The 18532-nt window shown below is 36.3% G+C and overlaps 1 protein-coding gene across 1 annotated transcript; it reads right to left on the bottom strand.

The window, feature by feature from the left end:
* Window positions 1–15: 15 nt before the first annotated feature.
* LOC105033674 (probable WRKY transcription factor 32) lies at window positions 16–12928 on the bottom strand. The gene is made up of 4 exons (XM_073262042.1): window positions 12448–12928; window positions 9190–9872; window positions 8949–9107; window positions 16–604 (listed from the first exon to the last, which is right to left on the bottom strand). The coding sequence occupies exons 1-4, from the start codon at window positions 12823–12825 to the stop codon at window positions 169–171; spliced, it is 1656 nt and encodes a 551-aa protein (XP_073118143.1). The 5' UTR covers window positions 12826–12928; the 3' UTR covers window positions 16–168.
* Window positions 12929–18532: the final 5604 nt, after the last annotated feature.

Below are 18532 nucleotides of genomic sequence, written 5' to 3' on the forward strand. Positions count from 1 at the left end.
GCAGGCGCGAAAATCTCTACAAAGCGTGGAAACGGTGATTCATAACATACTCTTTATGAACTGATGATGCTACAATGGAATGTCTAGATCTTAGATCAGGGACGCCATTATACAGAAGCAAATACAATAATATAAGTTGACAAAACAGCAAATAAACAGCAACATGCATCAAGAGTTTTGAACTGGTACTGCTGCAGGATTTTCGCTAAAAAGCGGGTGTTTCACACTCTCGGAATTAGTTCTCGTGGCCTCCCCTGATGCCGAGTTGAAACCAATGCTTAGAAGAGTTTGAGCGGATTCCAATGCCTTCTCACCTCCAAGTTCTATTGCCCTCTCACCACTCAAGTCTCCACCTACATCTGGTCGCATTTCTTTTGAGGGTTTCTGATCTAATAATGAATCAGATTTATTCCGTTGTTCATCAGTATCTGCCGTTGCAGCGGTGATAAGAGCAGCACCGGGTGAATCACTGGTATTTTGGGGGGTTGGCGGCTCATGGTTGTGTTTGCCCTCATAAGTCATAATCATAGCTTTTGCATCATCAGAAGCCTTCTCAACGTGTTTACGAACAGGACATCCATTATGTGTGCACCTATAGTAGCTCCTGAAAAAAAAAATATCATGGTGGGATCAGGAGAACATATAAAAGAAGACAGACGCACCAGCTAGGATGGAAAAAAATTAAAGCATCAACCTACTTTAGTTTAAATGTCTAATAGCTTCTGCTACCTATCCAATTTTATATAGATATATCACATATTTAAGCATCTCAAAATGATCTTGAAACATGATTACCATCTGTAAGAATGTGATGTAACCGAGTATGATCTTTAAAGACCAATAACATTAACACAGCATGGACTTTTAACTTGGGCAGACGAATAAATTTAGAACATTTTGTAAAAAATAAGGAGATAATGTACTTTATTCCTACTATTATGAGCTAACTGATACAGCATTCTTCCTCAGTGGAACACTGGTATTTTACAGTTCTATGATCAAACATGACGTGCTTATCTGATGTCTGAACATGGAGATAAACTTACTGGTGTCTGATAACTATCATGTCACAATGAACCAACTCATAAGCATCATATGCAATTAGAGTTCTGTTTCATTAAAATTAGCAACGCATTCCTCATTGCTTCAAGGAACATCTCATAATGCTTGTTTCAATGCATGTTGGATTTGACTCAACATTACAAATTTACCTCCAACCTTAGCAATGGATATGGAGTTAGCACTTTCACAAACTTGGCAAGATTAAATAAATTAAATTGCTCAAGCAGGTTTCTCTGCCTATAGTATCAGCAGCCTGGCAGGATTGGACTGTGAGAATTAATTTAAATTCCAGAAATAATTTTCAGATCTGATTTGATCTGATTTTTAGTATTTAAGATGGCAAAATTAGCAATAGAGAGCAATCAAATAAGCAAAAATTGGAGTAAGAGAACATAATAGAGAAGAAAAGCATTTAATGGACAAATTTATATAGAGAATAGAAGGTAGAAGAGTTACAGTACTTAATGGAGAACAAAAATATTTCCATCTATTCAATTTTTATTAACAAAACTGATTCCACACCTATCCCTCTCCCCTTTAAATAGTTAAAGTCTTAAAGATGTGATAAGACTTCTTAGGACTCCTCAATGAGCCAAGATGCTAGAACAACTTTTACCCTAAGAAAGAAATAAGAAAAAACAAAAGGAAATGAGAGAAAAAATTGAGAAAAAAAACATATACCTATGAAAACAACCCTACTGACTTAAAATCTTGCCTAACTGAACCTAAATGCAAGACAGGACTTGTAGACAACGATCCTGCTCAAAATGAGCCTCTAAACGCCTGCTACAAAAATAGCCCCAAAATTGAGTACGGAAGTTATAAGAAAATAGAAATACATAGCATTCTCTAAAAGTTTTAAATACAGGACTCCTGAACTATTTAAGACCCAATAAAACAGCAAACTGCTTGAAAATAAAAGCCAAAAAATCCTTTTAAAAAATAAATAAATCTAAAACGTGATTCAGACCTGACTACATCATGTCTACATGCCAATAATAGACATCAGGAAACATGCGGGCAAGCATCACCCTTCTGCAAGGATGACACTCAGAAAATGTTGTGTTGGTTGGGTTTGATTCTTCTCTGAACTTCCGAGGGCGAAGTTTCATCTCCCTCATGTTCGTGTTTTGTTTACATATGCATTTCTTTCATGAGTTGTACAAGTTTGTGCATGAATTATATACAGTTGATTGCTGTTCTGATCATGAGGAGTGGATCTCTTATAGCTGTATATATCTGCATTAATACCCTTATGGTACTTTTCATTTACCTGCTCAAGTTTCCTGGCACTAGAGCATAGGATCATGACATTTGCACAAAATTTTATTCCCTATAATATGAATTCGAGATATCTCTGACCATATTTCACCATTAAGTGAACAAGCATATGATCCTCTACGTGCTTGAATCATCAGTAGTGACAGGATTTCCTCATCCAAGCACCATTAGGTATCTAGTGACTTTGTCACTGACCAACCAACAGAGGTCTTCAAATACACACAGCCACTGAATGGAAAGACAACCTCCAAGAGCTAAAAATTGATCGGATTATTTTTCAACTGGTAATAGTGCTGGGAACTTGGTTACCTAAATCATGAGAAGGTGCCAGAGCAGATTCAAGCATATGAACAGGGAAGAAGAGCACTTAAAGAGATTTAGGAAGTGCTTAGAATATGGGTGCAGGAGTGGAATTCCACAAGTTCCTGAAGTGGTAGGATTGATTATATATGGTAGAATTGAGAACGTAAGCTGGTAAAGTATCTCTTTTCGTCATTCTTATTGCTTCTGCACTACTAGAGGAGCTGATCCATGGCTATTTCAATTTGTTAACACCTCTACTTTCATTCATAGTAATCTCTTGAAGCTTCTTTCCAATTTTAGCAAGCACTATTGATCCATCCAGAAACTACTTCAGACCTGAAATGACATGTTTTTTTCCTTTTGCTTTTCAAATTTTACTTGCAATAGAAGCCTAGAAAACTTTCTTTGTATCGTAGCACATTTTACATGATCTTTTGGTTTGCTTTGTGCTATTTGCATGTCTTTAGCTTTGCTAAGTGCTCATTATGGTCTTCTTTGGCCACTTCACTCTTTGATTTGTCATCTTTGGACAAAGTTTTACATCAATTCTGCCATGAGTCTCCTTAAAATATGATATCATTTTTATAATGCAATAATCTGATTCACCAAGTTGATATGGATAGTTCTGTTTGGTTCTAGCATCTTTCGCACCAAATTTTTTTTTTGCTTCTTGTTATTCGACATATTTAGCTTTTCTATTTGCCATCTTTGTTTTTTTTGGATCCAAAAACCTTTGTTCAGTCTTTGCTGGACCATGATTCCTTGTTCAAGCCTCCTATCTCCAGGCAATTTTTTAGTAACTGATGGTCTCTTAAATCTTGTTGGATTTGTCTGCAACATTCTTATTTTCAATTTTTCCATTTAAGGAAAGATCTAAATCTTTTAAAGACATTTTAGGCCTCTTAAGTGTTTGAACCACAGCCACCTTGAGGTTTCTTATCTCTTGCTGTTTTGAGAAGATCTTATTGAGTCTCCTCTTCTGTAGTTTCTTCCTGTACTCGAAGCTATCAACATTTTACAATTGAACACACTTTATTTTCATAATACTATAGTTCTCCTTACATATCTTGCCTAGAATTAGTAAGTATTTGGGCTAGCATCTAAGTACTCACTACCATCCCAATCTCTATTGAGGTCTGGTCCATTTTCCATATCTGGGTAGCTATGACCTTTGAGTGTGGCATATCTTAGAGTTGTTTAACTCTTGATCGCCCTATATAGTCTTACCAACCTTTTCCTAAATGAAACTCAAGGCAACCACCGTCTCCCATATGCATTTGTATTACTTTGATAACTATCATCAAGTTTTCCTTATAAATTTTAGTACTCAAGGCAGCTTATAGTGAACTTTATGCGACAATAGGTACATTTAAACTTCAATAATATCTATGCTCTTCTTTTATCAGTTTCTTCTATTGCTTACTAGCCACTTTGCTGTTCATCTACTCTAAGATCATCTGGAGTTTCCCAAAGTTGATCATCTTATCCCAAAAATTCTCTAGTCCTTAGCTAGGAGACATGGCAAACAGCTGCACATCATCTTAGCCACTGAACTGATTTGAATTTTTCACCACCTATGAACGTTTTTAGGTTCTCAATATATAAAAAAGTACCATTTCAAAGCCAAACTCAGCCATGATTGAAAAGCCATCCACAATATATCACTAACCATTTCAAATGTAGATGAGAACAGGGTTCACTTAGTGATGTTCCTTGTTTCTTGTATCAACAACTTAGTTTTAGTTGCCAATCATTACTTGAAAAACATAATTGCTGGTGCTTGTATCATTCACAAAATAACAAATGACTTGAATCCATCTCTCCTGCTAGTTCTGAGAACTGATGATGTTCAATACCAAGCAAACCACATAATCATCAGTTGATCCAGATTTCAGATTATGTAGTGAGACTGATGATGAATATGCATCTGCTCTCCTTGGCACCATAATCTTATAGAGGTAATTGGAATTAGGATGGACCCAATTACACCCCTTACAACAAACAAGGAACCATAGTTTAACCAGTGAAAATAGAGTCTTTTTAGGTTTCTGTATATATCAAAAACATAATCCCTGAGGGTTTAGCAAGTATTTAAGGGTTTTCTTCATATCCTCAGCCAGATATATTCCACAAGCTACCATTAGATTAACCAAAAATGGGGGACAAAGTCAACTGATTTCGTCATGGAGTTTCCTTTCTAGTACAAAATTTCAACAACCGTCCAGAAGAATGCAGAGCCAATGGGGTCAATTGGTACAGCCCATACCATAAGCAAATTAAGAAGACCCATAGTAAAACTATTTACAAATACAAAAGAAAGTTGGGGAATCTATGCATAAGTCAGTGCACTTCTTCTGCAGCTCACAAAAGCCTATGCTTTCCATCACATTGAAGATGAAAGATCTCTGACATATCATAAGCCTCATACTGATCAATCAACCCTAGAATAACACTTTCCAGGTCCCACCTTCACGGTCTAACCTGGAAACTTCAGATTTCAGGGTTCCTTACTGTGTCAAACATTTGGGATAGATGAACAATGTGGGATGCTGTGGAGAGCTGGAACTCCATGACACAACATAGCATTTCTTGACTCTACATATTGTAATACCATGCTCAGATTCTTTTAGTGACACTTCTTGTCACCATGAACAAACGTGACAAGCCTATCATTACATTGAAGATCTTGTTTTAGTCCTTGAGATATGTGGCAGCTGGTAAATGTCAAAAAACCTATAATTTATGAATTCTTGGTTTGTCCCTTTGTATGGTACTCCAAAAGTTGCCATGCAGATTCTCATGGTCACTTTGACAGGTGACATTAATATTATGTGTCCAGACAACATCAAATTCATGACGCTCACCATCTCATGGGTCCACAATATGCTCCACAAATTATAACAGCCCTTCTAGGTTCCAAGTTACTTGCTCCTCACAAAACTATGAATAAATCTCACCCCACCACCACCCCGCAGCCAAAAAAAAAAGGCCTTCTTCAACTATGAAACAACTTTGAGGTCAGACTGTAAAAGAGGCGAGGTTGGATTTGCTAAAATTAATCCATGAATCTTGGAAGTGAAATGAACACAATCTCCCTTATGTCTGTTCCTGTGAGTCATGATGCTTCCGCCATGTTATTGTCATCAATTATCAACTTTCAGATTTTAACCCTTTAGAAATTCTCAACCCGAGTCAACTGCCTTGTAAGTTGCTTCACTCAAACACTTTAATGTACCTCATCTCTAATTACTTGTCCCTCCTTTATAGTTATCCACCATTGCCGTCACCACATTTGAGTCTTTCAAAAAACAGCCAGTTTTTCTTTGAAATTCTACTTTGCAAACTATTTCAATTTTTTCTGCATGGTTACCTAAACTTTTCCTCCAAGATCATTCCATAATGAGAGTGGGACCATAATTGTAAACGAAATCCTCCAAAAACTGGCTACCATCTCGCATCTCAACTAAGAACATAAGGACTTCACAGTACAAAATCTTATTTGTACCCTTCAATTCCTCAAGCTATATAAACATATGGTTTCTTTGGATATACCTAGCCAAAATAATGAGGATGCTTTAACCACATTCACTTCAATAACTCCAGATTAGTCATAAGTAGAGGACTAGGGTGAATTATTTTTGGGAAATGATAGAAATGAGAATAGAAGATTTTGGTTCCATTGATGCAGGTCTGGTTTCACTTTGTTAGATAAAATATGCAAGGAATAAATTAAGGTAGGAAGTAGAAGAAAAAGAGAAGGAAAATAAATGGGAAAAAGGGTTAGAATGTACATATTTTCTCATTATATCATAAATAAAATCCATTATGCAATCTCTAAGCTGGCATTCCAAATTATCCTGATGCCAGTCCCAATGTTTTGGAATACTGTAGATGGCAGAGAGGAAGGCACGGGGCCACCTTGCACTGATGTGCTATGCAGGTACCTAGGTGGTGCCCAGAGGTCCGGGAGGCCCAGACATAATAAGTTTAAAAGAAATAGTAAGCAAAAGGAGATAATGAAAATATATTTTACAAGTTAATAAATGAAGATCACTTATTAAATAAAATGGAGAAGGTTAATGAGAACCATCAATTGGGCAACATCTAATACTAATGTATAGATCAATCTCACCCTACATAAATATTATGCCATATGTTAAGGCAGGTACCTAGGCAATCCCACCCAAATGGACCATTAGTCAGCCAAGGTGTCTTTTGAAACCAGTCCATATCAGTACAAGCTATATAATTCCAAGCTGGGACTTTTACCAAGATGAAAGAAAGAATCAGGACCTTAACTAACAAAGTCTGGGCCATTATGCAATGTGGGCTTGAAGGATCAAGAAATTATTCCTTGAAATTAGGGAAGTACTATGGCTGCCTTTCAACCTGATGCCAACCTCTTGGATTGGCGCTAACCTGTCGGACAAGAATGGAGCCTAGTATAAAGCCTAAAAGGCCAGTTGTAGGAAGACTTACATTCTTGGCTACAAATTTTATGCTCATGCAATTACAAAGCAGCATTCAATGGTTTCTCTAGACATGAGAGAGTCTAATGACAGGTCAATATTCAATAAATGAATCTATTTTCACCTTGGGTGCACAACATTGTAAACCAAAGAGCCAAATTGAAACACAAGTCCTTAGAGAGAGAGAAAGAGAGGACAAACTTTACTCCCTTTATATCCCATGGCTTCTCTTTATGTCTCAAAAAGAAACCATTGTCTTTTGGTTAGCTGTGTTTAGTCTCCTAGTAGATAGGGCTCCACGACGTGTGGCACCCTCCAAGTTCTATTTTAGCCATCAACTCAATAACTATGAAGGCTCTTCACCATCTCTGCGACTTTAGTTGTGGATCCATGGTTAGCTACCTAAGCGATTCTTAATCTAGGTGTTATGGGATAGTGGGCTCAATTCAAGCTAGGCTTGGTTGGGCTTCGAGTCTGGTTAGATTTCGGGCTCAAGTTGGAGTCTAAACTTTTTTGGGCCTAATCCTAGCCCAAAGCTCAAAATATTTTTGAGCCAAGCCGGGAGCATGGAAACTTGACCTGGTCCAGCCCAGTTCCAGCCCTAATTCTAGCTATAACAATCATTACAAGAATCAATAGTTGTAAAGATCCACTTTGCTTGCATAAATAACTTTAGAGAACAAGGAAGATGTCCTGCTTGCTTACTGTTTAGAACACCACTATCTCATGATCAACAAACCCCACTCAAGCCCCCAAGACTTCATCCCACCAACAAGCCAATATCTTTCTAAGCTTCTAGCTAGTCTTTTATCAAGTCTCTACAATTTAAAAGCATCACTTATTCAAGTATGAAGAGAGGATTTGATCAACATCAGGTGACAACGATGGTGTGATCTTTCCTCACATGTCTACAACTTGACATTGAATATGTGAGATTATGTGCATTGTAATACATCCTAAAGTTAACAGCTCTTCTCCTTCATAATTGTTATTCATCACTGACCAATATTTTAATTAGCATATATCCAAATATGCGACCAATGGAAACTCGACAGCTCAAGGACCATATTATTTTGGACAATTCATAAAATATATGAGATATCATCTCATAATAAGACCATCCAAAATTGGTGCATGTGGATGAGAGAATTGAAACCAATCTAAAGGTAATTCAATAATGAACTGGTTTGTGAAGTGAAGGTCCAGCAAAAATGGACTCAGGTTACCTTATCCAAAGTTGAGATTCTACAATGTTTACCACAGAAGACCAGATCACACCATCCAATGACCAATCTGGAGCAAACTGTCAGTTGGTCAAGTTCAGTGCGTACAAATGTTATGATGTGAAAACCCACCATTTACTAAAAACTTGGAGCCAACCTGCTTGCATCCATGCCGCCTTATATATAATATATCCAATGGTGCAGCACAAGCATACCACAAAATGATTATGAGGATAATATATTATATAATAAAATCAGATCCACTCACTGATAGGAAGCAATTAATTTTAGTATCATACTGACTTTTTCGACACTAGCATCTTCATGCACCATAACAAAAGAAGAATATATTTTATAATTGCAAATGCATCTTTGAAATAGTTGAGAGCAGCTATTTGAATGGAAGAAAGAATTTTGCGAAGAAACAACCGTTTTAACTTTATCTGAATTAAAAACAAGCTTTCCATGCAGTATCTATGGCCACAACAATATTATATATCTGAGTAGGTTTAGGTTATTAAGGTAAAGGGTACATCTCCATGAAATAACAATCCATGCTGATGTAAACACGATACAGATCACTGTATGAGATGTATAGAAAAAGAAATACCTGGGATTGGGATTTCCCTTGACAATTTTCTGTCCATACTTACGCCACCTATAGCCATCACTTACATGCCCTACATCACATGCTTTCTGCACAACAATTTTGGGTTCCCTCACTGTTCTGAGTACCGGTGTTGAAATATGCATCATGCTTTCAACAAGCCTGCCTCCAAAGAAAGGAAAAGCTTCAGTACATTTTGTTGCAAAAGACGGTAAGAAACAAATGCCAAATTTTAACCACTTGCCTGCGCTTTGGATCTGGTTCCTCACCAGTATCTTCTGCAGTCTTAATCCCAGCATCCCCTTCGCAATCACTAGAACAGTATAACTGTCGTTCAGGGGTCTCATTGCCAGAAATCTGTTCTGTTTTACATGTTGAAGGATCAGATTCATTAATTTCACTGCTTGGATGTTCTAAGGTTTCGTTATCTCCATTAGGCACAACAGACTGAGTTCCTCTCTCTTTTGAGCATTTAGTTTTCTGAGGAGGGTCATGGTTGTGTTGGCCTCTGTAAATTATTTCAACAACCCGGCCATCAGGACAACGTTCAACCTTCTTCTTAGCACAACAACTGGTATTTGTGCATTTGTAATAGCTTCGGGAATTCTCACTGCTCTTCACCTGCTTCTGACCATATTTCCTCCAGTTGTACCCATCACTGATAGCTGTCTTTGCAACAATATGCGAAGATTGAGGTTTCTGGTCAGAAGAAGGCAGCTGTTCAGTCTCTGGCATACAAACACTGTCCTGGCAGACTGTTGGAGGTCTCTGTTGAAATGACACAGGGCTAATGTTAGACAACATGGTCTGGGGAACTGAAGTTGAGACTAATTCTGATGAAGAAGATGGATATGCTGCTTGTAGCTGCATTTGTGCTTGAGCTGTGACCGTTGCCAAGGCTGCTTGATGGGTCATTGCAAATTGCCCCTAAATTAGAAAAACAGTGACTGGTATAAATAACAGCCATACACATTATTATATTTAGGTAAAAGAAGGGGTGCTCAAACCACAATATCATGAAAGTCCCTTCCTGAAAATATTGTAGAAGTGACAGTTGTCTCCTAAGATAACTAGAATGCTCAAATACTTCAAACAAAACAGATACCAAAATTTGTAAAATACAACAGCTCACAGATCATGCCAAGAATAAACAGAGAGATTGTCACCAGCGAAATGAAATCCACCATGAAAGTCATAGATGTAACAGACCCAAGTGAGTTTTAGGGCATACAAAAATAAGTAAACTAAGCAAACAATCTATCAATTAGGAGATTGTCCCTACATATTTCCATTTTTGCAACCTACCTACCAGCTGCTCTTTCAGGTTCATACCCAGGTTACTATCCCACCCATAGTTTCCTTGGTCCAACTCAGCATTGTTCAGTAGGACGTTATACGAATGACAGCAAGTTGCATAATTTTCTCAAATTATAATGAATCATATGTAAATATGTAAAGCTAGTTCAATACAAATGGGTTAGGTTGGCTTATTACAATTAGAATAATGATAGGATGCACTTGTTCTGTACATGCGAAAGTTCTCCTACTAAGTGGCACATGAAATTGGTGTAACTTGCAGGAGTTATCATGTATTTGGTTGGGATCATAAAACTGGTGTAACTTACAGGCATGGTTTGCTGAACGGGGCCGAAGCGGTACCAAGCTAAACCGGCACGAAAATGGTCTGGTTCGGCCCTATTTTTCGAATCAGGGTTGAACTGGATGGAACCGCCCGATTCGCTATGGGTCAGTTCGGCCCTGTTTCTTTTTTTTTTTTTTATCGGTGGGTGAAAATTTTTTTTTAATTGTCTGTATGGTATGGTATGGTACCATAACATACCATACCGGCCGACTATCGGCATGCCGGCCGGTACCAGTTCAGCCTTCCTTGCTTGCAGAAGTTATCCTGTGTTTGGTTGGGATCATAAAAAAGAAGAATGAATGGGGATGGAAAGATGGATGGCCCGCATCCACGATTTAATTCAAAAAATTTTAGCAAACATGAATAAAAAAAACAAATTGCCCATCCATCCTAACCCATCAATTTGCATCCTCCCAAATTAAGAGTATACAAGGAAGGATGGATGGAGCATGCGAGTGATGGATTTTTGCATTAACAAAATTACCTCTCATTATTTTTTTTAACAAAACTATAACACTTCTTCACTTTTTTACTCATTTTATCTATATATATTTATTTTATCTATACTATTAATTCTACACAATTAAATTTTATGACCAATTATTTTGATTTTAATACATAATTTTCATAATTATAAGTATATAATTAAGATTTTCTTCTATTCTATATTTATATTTACTACTTTTGATTAACTATTTATATAAATTAATTATATTTGAATTAAATTATAAATTAATTAGTTATTTATATAATTAATATATATATAAATAAATAAATTTATGTATAATTAATTTATAAAATTATCTATTTAATTAAATTAAAATTAAATATTTATATAATTTTTTATAATTATAAATTATAAAGATTATAAATTTATACATTGCTCTACTTCTTTAGTATAAATAAGTATTATGAATTGATGATAATAATAATTTTATCAAAGGATAATTTAATAAAAATGTTATACAACTATTCTCCATCCTTCCTTTCATTCCTCTTAAATCAAATAGAGAAAAGAATCATTCCTATTCATCCTTCTATGTTTCACCAAACACATGGAAGGATGGATGGATCTTCCGTCCAACCTTTCTCTCATCTATCTTTTCTTTTTCATCCATCATTCCTCCAATCCATCCTTCGTACTAAACGAAGAGTTAGTGCGACACATGACAAGTGATTGAATATTTTGTTGCCAAACCAAAATTAGAGAACACGCGTTCTCATATATATTTAATGGGTGCTCCAAAGGACTTTCTTCTAAATTAAAGGGAAGTTTAAATACCTCACTAAGATATCCACAAGATACCTGCTATTACATATGGATGAGAATGGTAGGATGACAGGATCCCTCAGTGCATATTTAGTTATAGGTGAAGTTTCTGATCAAAATCAGTCTCATTATAAGGACTTGGAATTATGGAAATAATAACTCGATTTCAAATATATGATCTTTGGTCCCTCTATTTCTCGCTATCTCCATCTACCATCCTTAGCTCAGTTTCATAGAAAGAATTCAAACTGTTTTTCCCACCCCTGAGTATCCAGTCAACCCTAAGGAATTCCTAGCAGTCTAGTTTCCACCAAGTACAAATATATCAAACCAGGTGACATCTCCAAGAACGCCTGACCTGACACAGCATTGACAACCTGAATACCAGTTCATGCTTCTCTTGAATGGAAATTATTTCTCATAATAGTCGCCAGTTTCAACTAACGGGCACAAAAACCAACTGAGAACTATACGAGCAATTATCTCCGAAGAATTAGCAACACCCAAGGGATCGGAATCCAACTAAACTAATAAAGAAAGCCGAAAGCACAAGCAAAACCCTCGGAATAAAATTAAGAAAGGAAACCAACCGAGAATCTTGGCGACTCGAGCAGCGCAGCGGGAGCCAGGAAGCAAGGCACCGCGACCATCGGGAGCCGCATGGCGTCGACCGGCACGGCGAGGATCGGCGTCGCGCGGGGGCTCCCCACCGGCGACGCCATGGGCCCGGCCAGCAGCTGCGAGAACGGCCGCCCGTCGGCTTCCCCCGCCACCGGATTCTCCCTGGCTGTGGAATTCGGCGGTTCCACGGCCTCCGAGCCGTCTTCCTTCTCGGCCGGAGAAGCATCGGCGCCTGGTTTGGCCGGTGGGGAGCTCTCCACCATAGGAGGCGGCGACGGCGGCCTGCCGCCAGTAGCGTCGCGCTTCTCCTCCGACTGGGCATCGGAGCTCGGCCGCTTCTCGGCCATGGAAGCTTCCGGAAGATTCCGACTGTTACGAGCTTCCAAGAGGACGAGAGCGGGGATGGGATGAGGGAGAGGAGGGCGAGGTCGAGAGAGCGGGGCAGGGGTTTCTTTGGCTTTTGACCAGAACCGACCGAGTCGAACTTGACGGTGTCATAATGTCCGTTAAGGGCGGACAGGGAACCTGGCCACCTGGAGACGGTGGACCGATGTCTGCCGTGACGGCGAAGACGGCCGTTTGCCGTTTCGGCTTTGACCTCAGCAGGGTGCCGGAGGTGTGTGGCCTAGTCGCTACCGTAGGCGTTCTCGGGGGTTCTTTTAATCTCTTTTTTTTTTTCTTTTTTTATTTGTTATTTTATTTTAGTTTCTGGTTAGAGATTGGACTGTTTCTAACTTGGGGAAAGGGGAGTTGAATGAATGGTTGAGTAGGTGAACAAATTTTGTGGATAAATGTAAATAGGGAGGACTTATTTATAGTTTAATGGACTGAAAAGGAAATATCTTATTGTGATGACAAAACACAATTTGAAAAGTCATCTATGCTAATCTTTGAGCTTGTTATTAAAATTGATAATGAAAGATGCCTTCGAGGGATATTGCTGGCTTGGTAAGAGAGATTATTGAAGTTTTATTTTATTACATTTATTTCTCTAAATTTGACTTTTCTTATATTAGTGAAATGATAGAAAACAATTATGATTCGCTTTCAACACTCCACTTACTACAAATCTAAGCAAATTAAATGAAGGATCATGCAATGCATGAAGTAGTCATTTTCTGCAGAAAGCCGTTCCCACCACCCCTGCCCCGTCCCTCTCTTGCTCCCTCCCCGCACCCCACAACCCATCTCCATTATTTTCTTATTATCTTTTCATTTGAAAAGGCAATATCTAATATCTAATTCAAGATTTTACAAGACTCAAGTTAATTAAGATAAACAAACTTGATTAATTTAATCTTGAGTAGCTAGAATTCGCATTGAGTGGAGAAGAAAATGGGTGATCGACTCGAACTTAGAATGCAGCTTCTTTTCTTCTATTCTTTCTTTCTTCATGAGTATATTTGATGATTTTATTTTTGAAAACACAAGATGGAATGAATTTAGGTCAACCAAAAAAAAAAAATATTAATGCCGCTTAAGAATAAGTTAGTTTTGATAGATATCTCAATCAATTAAAAAAGAAATAAATGCATCGGAAATAAGTGTAGCAAGAAAAAGGATGTCTAAAAATGTGACACCACCTAATTTTGTCTACAGGATCCAAGATAATAGATTAATATGCAACTAAACAATTGAATAATATTAGCATAAAGTAGACGAAATTGGTATGCAGAACCTACAGTCTTAGGATTTTAAAATGGAAACATTATGAAATGTAAACATTATATTTAAGAATCTAAAATCATATGTTATGAACTTTTGAGGGCGCATGCTTAAATAGTTTTGGAGGAAGTTTTGGGACCCAAGTAAAATTTCCTAATTAAATATTAGCCATAGCTATACTTGAAATTCTAGAACTGAGCACTATATATCACTCCAAAACAATTTGCGATGAGATCCAATTCCCGATTAGTTATATTTATTCAAGGCAAAAAGTTTAATTTATCTTATGTAGAAACTACATGGATCAACATATCTTTGTAAACAAAGCTGATATATTATTTTTTTCCATATTTCATTCATTTTGTATCTAGAAAATAATGTTAACAAACTTAAAATATCGCTAATAGCTATTGGCTAAGTTAGTTGGCACCTCTCACCTAAGAGCCTACTATTACAAAAGATCTTGATTCTTGATCCTAGTGGTGGCATAATATCATTGTGCTACAATAATTACTACAATGTTTCATAGTGGGTCTATAGCCACAACACATTATCAACTAGAAGAGTCAAAACATATGCTAAAATAGAAATTTATTTTTTTTAAAAAACAAAAAGGAAAACATACAAATTACAGCTGTAATGCTTTGTACAGAAGTAGTACACTCAATAAAATAGAAATTTACTTTCAAATAAAACAAACTTACAAACTAGAGTTGTAATATTTTATACAGAAGCAATATACTCGATAAAACACAACTTTTACGAATACTCTCCAGCTTACTAAATTAGAAACTACTCAAATTCAAGCAAAACAAAGTATTAGTAGCTAATGGGCTTTCGTCCAAGGGAAGAGATTTGGACTTAAACTAGATCAAAGTCCACGTCTTTGAGTGGACTCACCATTATTGGGAATAGAGCAATTCTTTGTGCACCCTGTATGATACAAAAAAACTGGGCACAGTGATTGGATCATGCATGGAGTCTGATTTTTTTTTTTTTCTATTGTCTCTCAAGCCCCGCACATGATCCAATCACCTCATGCGGTGTGCGGTTTTCTGCACCACATACGATGCCCAAAGAATTTCACTTGAGAATATTTACTAGAAACATCTTATAGATGTCGCTTCAATTTGGACGCCATTTTGTCTTGTCTTAGAATCTCTACCATACAATCACTTATGCTTCTTACTTTAGCATCATAAGTCACTCCATTCTTTTGATCTTGTTATCTCTAGAATGGTCACGCTAGTACTTTGGAGAATCTTAAATTTTATTTAGAAGTCTTCTGTATTTGAGAGATTTCTAATTTCTTCGTCATATTCTTGTTAATAATTTGCTCAACTAGGTTACATGGACTATCTCATTAATATTTATTGTCCTTTATATACATGGGCTCCACATGATGATGAAGCCTCAATAGAAGTTGAGGAGTTTTGAATTGCTTGTAGATAATACATATCTCCATACATCATACTAAGTGGTCGGGGAGATTCTTAAACAACCTTAAACATGATTTTAATATTCTATTTGAGGATCTTTTTAGATAGCTTTGATTTGGTCCTGAGTTACTTGTAACTCGACTTGATATATCATTATTTATTGTTGGTGTTTTAGTGAATTGGTATATCCTTGAACGATTGGTTTTCATCAAACACATTAGGTTTTTGAGATTAAAGAAAGTGGAAACTAACCATTTGTTATGTTAAACTCCCGTTTGAGAATCTACGACAAGCTTATTGTAGCACTGAATTTCATTAAGCTGAATTTATTTAGAGTTGAATAGATTCTAGAGATCGTTTCACAAATTTTATTTGAAAACATTTCTACAGGGGCTCTGAATTTTATCACCAATTTTGGTAAACCATATTGGTAGAAGAGATATAGGTCCTGAATTTTATGAATGATGAATGTTTAAAACTACTATTCCAAAAATAGCATATATTCATCCAAACTATAAAAAATGTTGATCTTTATCCCTTGATTTAGGGATTAAAAAATTCCCTCTTGATAGGTATTTCATGAGATCTTTAATTGTAGCTTTGAGATCATGTAATCCAAGGTGAAAAATTTCTCTTTCGCCCTCAATACACAGGGAAAATGTAGTTCCCAATTATTGATGCATAAGGATTTAAAGATGTGGAAGGAAAATTTCTCAGAATCAAGCTTTGAGCTGGAGATCGCTTTGGAGTATTAGTACAAGAATTTTCTTGGATTGCTTTTTCTTTTGAGGGATTTTCTTTTTTATGTGTTTTTTCCTGTCAAACATAAAACTCTGAGTTAGCTTCTGACAGAGAATATAGCTTGCAATCTAGTAATGATTCGTTTGGAAATCCAATTTTATACATCTTTAGGTAAAATATCTTTAGTTGTCTCATAGTCGATGCAAAGAAGAAATTGCTAGTTTATCAAATCTCCTTAGAATTTTCAAATTACTTTTAAAATGACAAGAATCGCCTTTGAAATAGTAGAGGAATTTTTGAGTGTCATTCCATACACTATAAATAAATCTTACCGATTATTCTTTGAAATCATCCCTCTTTTGTTTTAGGATCCCACCATAACCATAATGAGATGCATCTATTTATACAATTTTGAATGTGTCTTATACAAGTATATTTAGACAAGATAGGTGTTGTATCTTTTCCTTTATTTTTCTTACTGCTCTAGCTTGTTCATTTGTCTCAACAAGTGAATTTTTCTTTGATTGATCAGTTAAGATTTTTCTATCCTTTCTAAGACATTTACATAAGTTTAATCTATAATCCATACATTCTTAGAGTCTTTTTATTGATTTTTATTCTTTATTCTATCAAAAAAAAGTCAGCAACTTGAATAACTCTATTCATTAAAGATATTTAACCATATTTTATTTTGGATCCTTAATATTGAATATCTGTTTTGAATAATTTTATTTTATTAACAAAGACAACTAGTCTATTTTTTGAGGTTACTTATAAAAGATATTTAAATGTTTCCAATATTGATATATATTTTTAAAATATTAAAAAAATCATGAAGAGATATAATTATAAAATTAGTGTATGGGAGAAAGACTTCATTCATGATCTTTTTGAATCCAAAAGGTGCATTTCTAGTTCAAATTCTGGCAAGCTCGGCACTTACCACGGTGGATACACAATTCCACCTAGAGTGTTGTCAAGGGGCAGAAGTGAAGAATTGACAGACCAAGTGTAATGCTGGTGATATGCAACAAGAGGCAACTCTTGAATATTTAGCTTGATGCAGCCTTCACTCTGATGGATGGCCCTTTGGAGTGTAATAAAAAGACAGTCACAAACACGGCCTGAGAAGCAGCTGAGCTGCAACAGAGTCCCTAGAATTTGAGTTCTTAGATCTCATATAGAGCCTACAGCCTTGAGGGTTTGCCCATTTTATTCCCCACCTATCCATACTTTTTAGACCACACCATCTGCTTCACCCAGTGTTCAATTTTCAGATACAACAAAATCACTAAAGTTTAAAAAAAAAAAAAAAAAAGAATCTTCATTTGATCATCTCATGATCCAAATGGGCAAAATAATTAGTCTTGAACTAATGGCTCCTCTTCTTCCCACGACTAAAAAGGAGGTTGAAGAAAAGTAAGTTTTGAGAAAAAACAGCCCTCTTCATTATCCTTTTGCCAGATTCAAGTTTTCTTTTATTTTTTATTCTCCTGAATGATCCAATTTTGACATTTTTGAATGTTTTTGGCCCCAGCCTCACTAGCACCCTCCAGCCCATGAATATGCCATCTGTGTGAAAATATATGGTTTCACTATGAAAAATGTGCATTTAACTCCAGTTGAAACACCAACACCAGGGATTAAAGCATAAAAATCTTAACATTCAGCCAGCCTTACGAGAAGAATAAAAGCGATCCAGAACAGCAAAAGAAAAATAAAGTGGAACATTTTGGCAACATCACGTACTAAGAAAATGAAATACTTTCCCACAATGCATCAGATATCATGGGAAGAGGAGACTTGTTGTGATGTCATATGTATCATGTCATATACCAAGCTCACTCAAAGTGAACAAAATAAAAATTAAAATGCACCATATGTAAATATTCTCAAAGTGAAGAAGTGTTGCTCATCGATGCATTGACTATATGTAAATATTCTCAGTGTGAAAAAGTGTTGCTTATTTGGTGAGAAAGCCACATGTTAATGGCAATGTTGACCATAAATGTATATGCCCCTAATATTGTGCGTTCTGAAGCACCAACTCAGAAAATCTTTACACATCTAAGTGGAGCTCTTGAAGCAAATGACCAGAGAAAGTTTTAATGTCTTCATTAACTAATATGCTACAAATCACGTTAGATGTATCTTTATGGGGGTAATAAAGAAACATAAACCCACCAATTTTCTACTCCATACTCCAAGA

The sequence above is a fragment of the Elaeis guineensis genome, chromosome 8, assembly GCF_000442705.2.
Source record: "Elaeis guineensis isolate ETL-2024a chromosome 8, EG11, whole genome shotgun sequence".
NCBI lineage: Eukaryota > Viridiplantae > Streptophyta > Magnoliopsida > Arecales > Arecaceae > Elaeis > Elaeis guineensis.

Coding starts and splice junctions, on each gene's coding strand:
- LOC105033674 (XM_073262042.1), bottom strand. CDS start 12,825: ATGGCCGAGAAGCGGCCGAGCTCCGATGCCCAGTCGGAGGAGAAGCGC. Junction 9,873..12,447: donor TCGAGTCGCCAAGATTCTCG/GTTGGTTTCCTT, acceptor TTTCTAATTTAG/GGGCAATTTGCAATGACCCA. Junction 605..8,948: donor AAGGGAAATCCCAATCCCAG/GTATTTCTTTTT, acceptor TTTTTTTTTCAG/GAGCTACTATAGGTGCACAC.